Source organism: Cucurbita moschata, unplaced genomic scaffold, assembly GCF_002738365.1.
Source record: "Cucurbita moschata cultivar Rifu unplaced genomic scaffold, Cmos_1.0 Cmo_Scf00002, whole genome shotgun sequence".
In the NCBI taxonomy this organism is placed as follows: Eukaryota; Viridiplantae; Streptophyta; class Magnoliopsida; order Cucurbitales; family Cucurbitaceae; genus Cucurbita; species Cucurbita moschata.
This window is the reverse complement of record NW_019268518.1, coordinates 3,631,010-3,634,863: the sequence shown is the minus strand read 5'-3', so window position 1 is coordinate 3,634,863 and position 3,854 is coordinate 3,631,010. Positions and strand designations below refer to the sequence as shown.

The 3,854-nt window shown below is 36.3% G+C and overlaps 1 protein-coding gene across 3 annotated transcripts in view; it reads right to left on the bottom strand.

Moving 5' to 3' along the window:
* Positions 1 to 3,560, bottom strand: part of LOC111430601 (endoplasmic reticulum-Golgi intermediate compartment protein 3-like) — a 12,379-nt gene extending 8,819 nt beyond the window's left edge. The window contains exons 1-5 of one of the 3 annotated variants that reach the window (XM_023066905.1): positions 3,441 to 3,560; positions 2,985 to 3,081; positions 2,585 to 2,667; positions 266 to 341; positions 75 to 142 (exon numbers count right to left, since the gene is read on the bottom strand). In XM_023066905.1, coding sequence (XP_022922673.1) covers positions 75 to 142; positions 266 to 341; positions 2,585 to 2,667; positions 2,985 to 3,072 — 315 coding nt within the window. In that variant the 5' untranslated portion in view covers positions 3,073 to 3,081; positions 3,441 to 3,560. Of the gene's footprint in view, positions 1 to 74; positions 143 to 265; positions 342 to 2,584; positions 2,668 to 2,984; positions 3,082 to 3,202 lie in introns of all 3 variants that reach the window. The other 2 variants (XM_023066916.1, XM_023066898.1) reach the window with 2 other exon arrangements.
* Between the last annotated feature and the right edge of the window lie 294 nt (positions 3,561 to 3,854).

The following is a 3,854-nucleotide window of genomic DNA, read 5'->3' as shown; positions in this document are numbered from 1 at the left end:
GGGGGGGGGGGGGGGGGGGGGGGGGGGGGGGGGGGGGGGGGGGGGGGGGGGCATTGAATGAGAAATTATCTTACTTTCCATATATTTGTGTCAAGATCCACTTCATGCTTGCCCGACATATCGATTGCATCTACACTTAACACTGAAACAATATAGAAAAACTGAGCATTTGCAAATTTCACTCCTAAACAACTGTAAAGATATTATTATAAGCAAAGCAATATTGTGAAACCAATAGCAAATGAAAAGACAGTTAAATACCAACCGTCACAAGGTAAAGAAGGAAAAGTCATGTTTATGTGAATGGGAAGAGTTTCTCCACGTTTCAAGTCTACCGACATCTGTCATAACCACAATGTTAAACTATGCCCAACTTTAAACAGTTCTAAGAATAGGAAAAGAAAAGCTAAAGATACAATTATAAAATCAAACTACTGGTTCAATACTTTCAGAAATAACAAGATGAAGTATTTGGTTGCATACCATTAAATTGGTTGGACGCGTGGATAATTAGAATTAATAATTTATTTGCTCAAAGATACTCTAAATTCAAAACTTTATTACTGGTCCTCAGTACTTCGCCCAAGAAAATTACAACTCCAAGTGCCTTTAGGATATATGTTACATCCAAGCCACAGCTTGGAGTCCAGGCAGAAGGCAATGCATGAGCCAGCAAGGTTAGGCAAGGTCTTACACCCTAGCCGCACAACATGCACTGACATTCCTCAGTTGAACTGGGCAGCAACACGTAAAAGCACTGTATGGCAGACATGGGAAGGCAAAGCCTCCACAGTGCACATAGATACGCACATTCAGGATGCTTAGACGAGCTGGTGGTAAATGAGTGCACAACTGCTGAGCAAGACAGTCATGCATAGGCAGCACATGACCTAGCATTTAACATACGCATCATAGCAGATGGCAAGACATAAGAGAGGACCTTGAAGCTATGCCAGGGAGAAGTATGGGTGTACATGGAGTATGCATTGAAACTAAACATTCCTACATATGTGTTAATAAAGGCTGACAGTGTAGTTCCATAATAGGTGTGCATTCTTTTGCAATCTAGGTGAAGTTTGTATGACCTGAGCACATATGACAGGAACGTGATCTTGTCACCTCAAGCTCAGGGTGGACTTGGCATTGGCAAACTAATTAGAGATAAGGGGTCATGTTAACAAAATGGATCAGCTGGCTCTATTACGATGATGATTCTCTTTCAAGGGTGTTTACTTTGAGAATGTATACATGGATTACACATGGTCTGACAAAAAGAACAAGTGCAGTAGCTCAAGAAGTCCAAAGAAGTTTGGGGACCTCTTCAACCTATATATTGAGATGATTAGAAAACAAATGAATAAGAGGTAGTCTAGATCAATGATAGGAAAGCTAAGTGATGTGAAAAAAAAAAACTCATGAAGCATCAATTTTCTTTACCGAATAGGAGAAATGCATAGAAATATGTTGAGTAGAATTACTAACATCCACAAGGGAGTGATTAGAATGTGAGGGCTGCGTGGTCACTTCAATGCCAGATAAAAAGTAGATCTATTGGAGGAAGGGATTTTAGATGGAAATATGTGAATAGGAAGGTAGTGGTACCAGACCTCCCTCTTGCACATGCTGAAGTACAACAAAATGAAAATTAGTATGAAGACGGTTCAATCACAACTGTGTTCCATCCATGGAGAGAGAGATACGGTGACTCTACTAGAAGGGATGAGCCCAAAACTCCAAACTTCTTACAAAACTATTTTCCCAAAGGGCATTGAAGAAGTTTACTAAGAAACATTTCAAGTCATTGTTACTAATCCCATTGCAAGTTGACATTAAAAGAAAAGAATTTCCTCTTTCTAAGACAATACCATTTATATCAACTAATGAGAAGGTTGGAGGAAACTGAGAGGATGCAATCCTTCGTCACATAATTGAAACTAACCCTTATGTCGAAAATAATTTTTTCCTTACTAACAACTAGAATGCTTATACAGCAATAAAATTTAGGAAGCTATGTTTCAAGGTTTTAGATGCTCAAGGGTATTTTATTGAGCCTACCAAGAGTTAATATTTTCTACCTGCTATGTGATCCTGTACTATGTAGGAGAGTTAAAGTATTATTGATCAGTGCTGTCAAAGCAATTATGAGGCATATTGATAGAGAGGAATCTGTGCATACTCAAAGGCAAACAAGTTAAAAGGGAGAAAAGATTAGGATTTTCTAAACAGTATATGGCTTCTCGGTATGTTCTTCTAGGGAATTTACTAAGTATTATTTTAACATAATCAAATCTTCAGTGGAAGGATAAGTCATTATATAGGCTCATGGCATACCTTATAATTAAAAGTTACAGCTATTGCCCAAAACACGTCAAAGTGTTCAATCTCTCATCATTGCTTTAAACATAACTGAATCTCATCCACGTGTTTGATCAATATTCCTTAGGTTTTCCATTGTCGGGGCGATTTCTTCTGATACTTTTAAAGGGAAAGTTGAGATCCTTTATTTCATTAAGTACTCTTGTATCTATCAAATAAATAATCCAAAGGAAAATGTTGGTACGGACAACAAATAGAGAATGTAAACCTGATGAACCGTATATGTGGCGAGGTAATATCTCAGTTCGTGAAAAAATAGTGTCGCCATTATGACCAATCCAATAACAGACACTGTTAACACAAACAAAAAAGTTATTAGGGGATCAAAACAGAACAACTGAGCATAATATATAGATATATATGTAAAAAAGAGCCAAGTAAGTAGAAGAAAGCTCCTCAAAGAGAACAACCAGGACGTTTCCAGGATAATATGACAATAAACAAAAGCAACACAACAGCGGACGATATTAAGGAGATCACTTTTTCTTCCCCCACGCTTAACAAACACTTCGAATTTTCAACCATAATGACAATATGAAGCATAAATTTATGAAAAACACATCGTAAAAGTAAGAATTCAAATAGAGAAGCGTGGCATCTTATATTACCTAGCGCCCCAGTTTGAGTTTTCTGCAACAAATGCTCTTCTGCTCGAGGAAACGCATCCAAGCTCTTAATCGTCTGCTTTAAACCCATTTTTACCTCCTATCATTGAAAAAAACAACGCAAAAATATGTAAAAAAATTATAAACAACAAACTCTTAACAAACATCTTGAATATCTAAACCCGGAAATTTCAACGTCTTCCATCAATGCCAAAACCAACCCTTGCCCACATAATTGAAAATTCAGAATTCGATTAGCAAAGCAATAAGACTCAGAACTCGGAATACAGAAAATCCAGAACCTCAAAGATCCGTATCGATTACTCAAATTGGAGATCGAAATGTCACTTTCTCGGAAACCTTAATGGCGTAGATTTTAGAAATGAAATGAATTTCAAGCAGAGATCAACAGCAAGAACCAGAAATAAAAGAAAAATGTAGGAATCGAAGGCGTTGTACCGAATGAGGAAGGATGAAGAACACGATCGTTAAGGTGAAATCCAATGTGGGGAATTTTGCGCGACGGAAAAAAAACCCAATGATTAGGCTTGGGCCTAAGATTTACTCAAATTACTCTGCCCAAAACAATTAATAAATTTTATAAAAAAAAATAATTATAAATTATAAATTCTTTCGATAAAAATTAATTAAATAAATAAAAAGAAGTCCAAATACACATTATTTGTTGGCAAAAAGATTTGTTCTTACAGCTAATATGACATTTTCTTTATTAAGAAATTAATTTAATATAAAACGTCAGCCAGAAAATGCATTGAAAATAATTAAAAATATGTTATAAGCTAAAAGCGAATAAATAATAACCACAACTTTGATGGCATATAACCCGAGTAGAAAAAATTGACAAATAGTCAC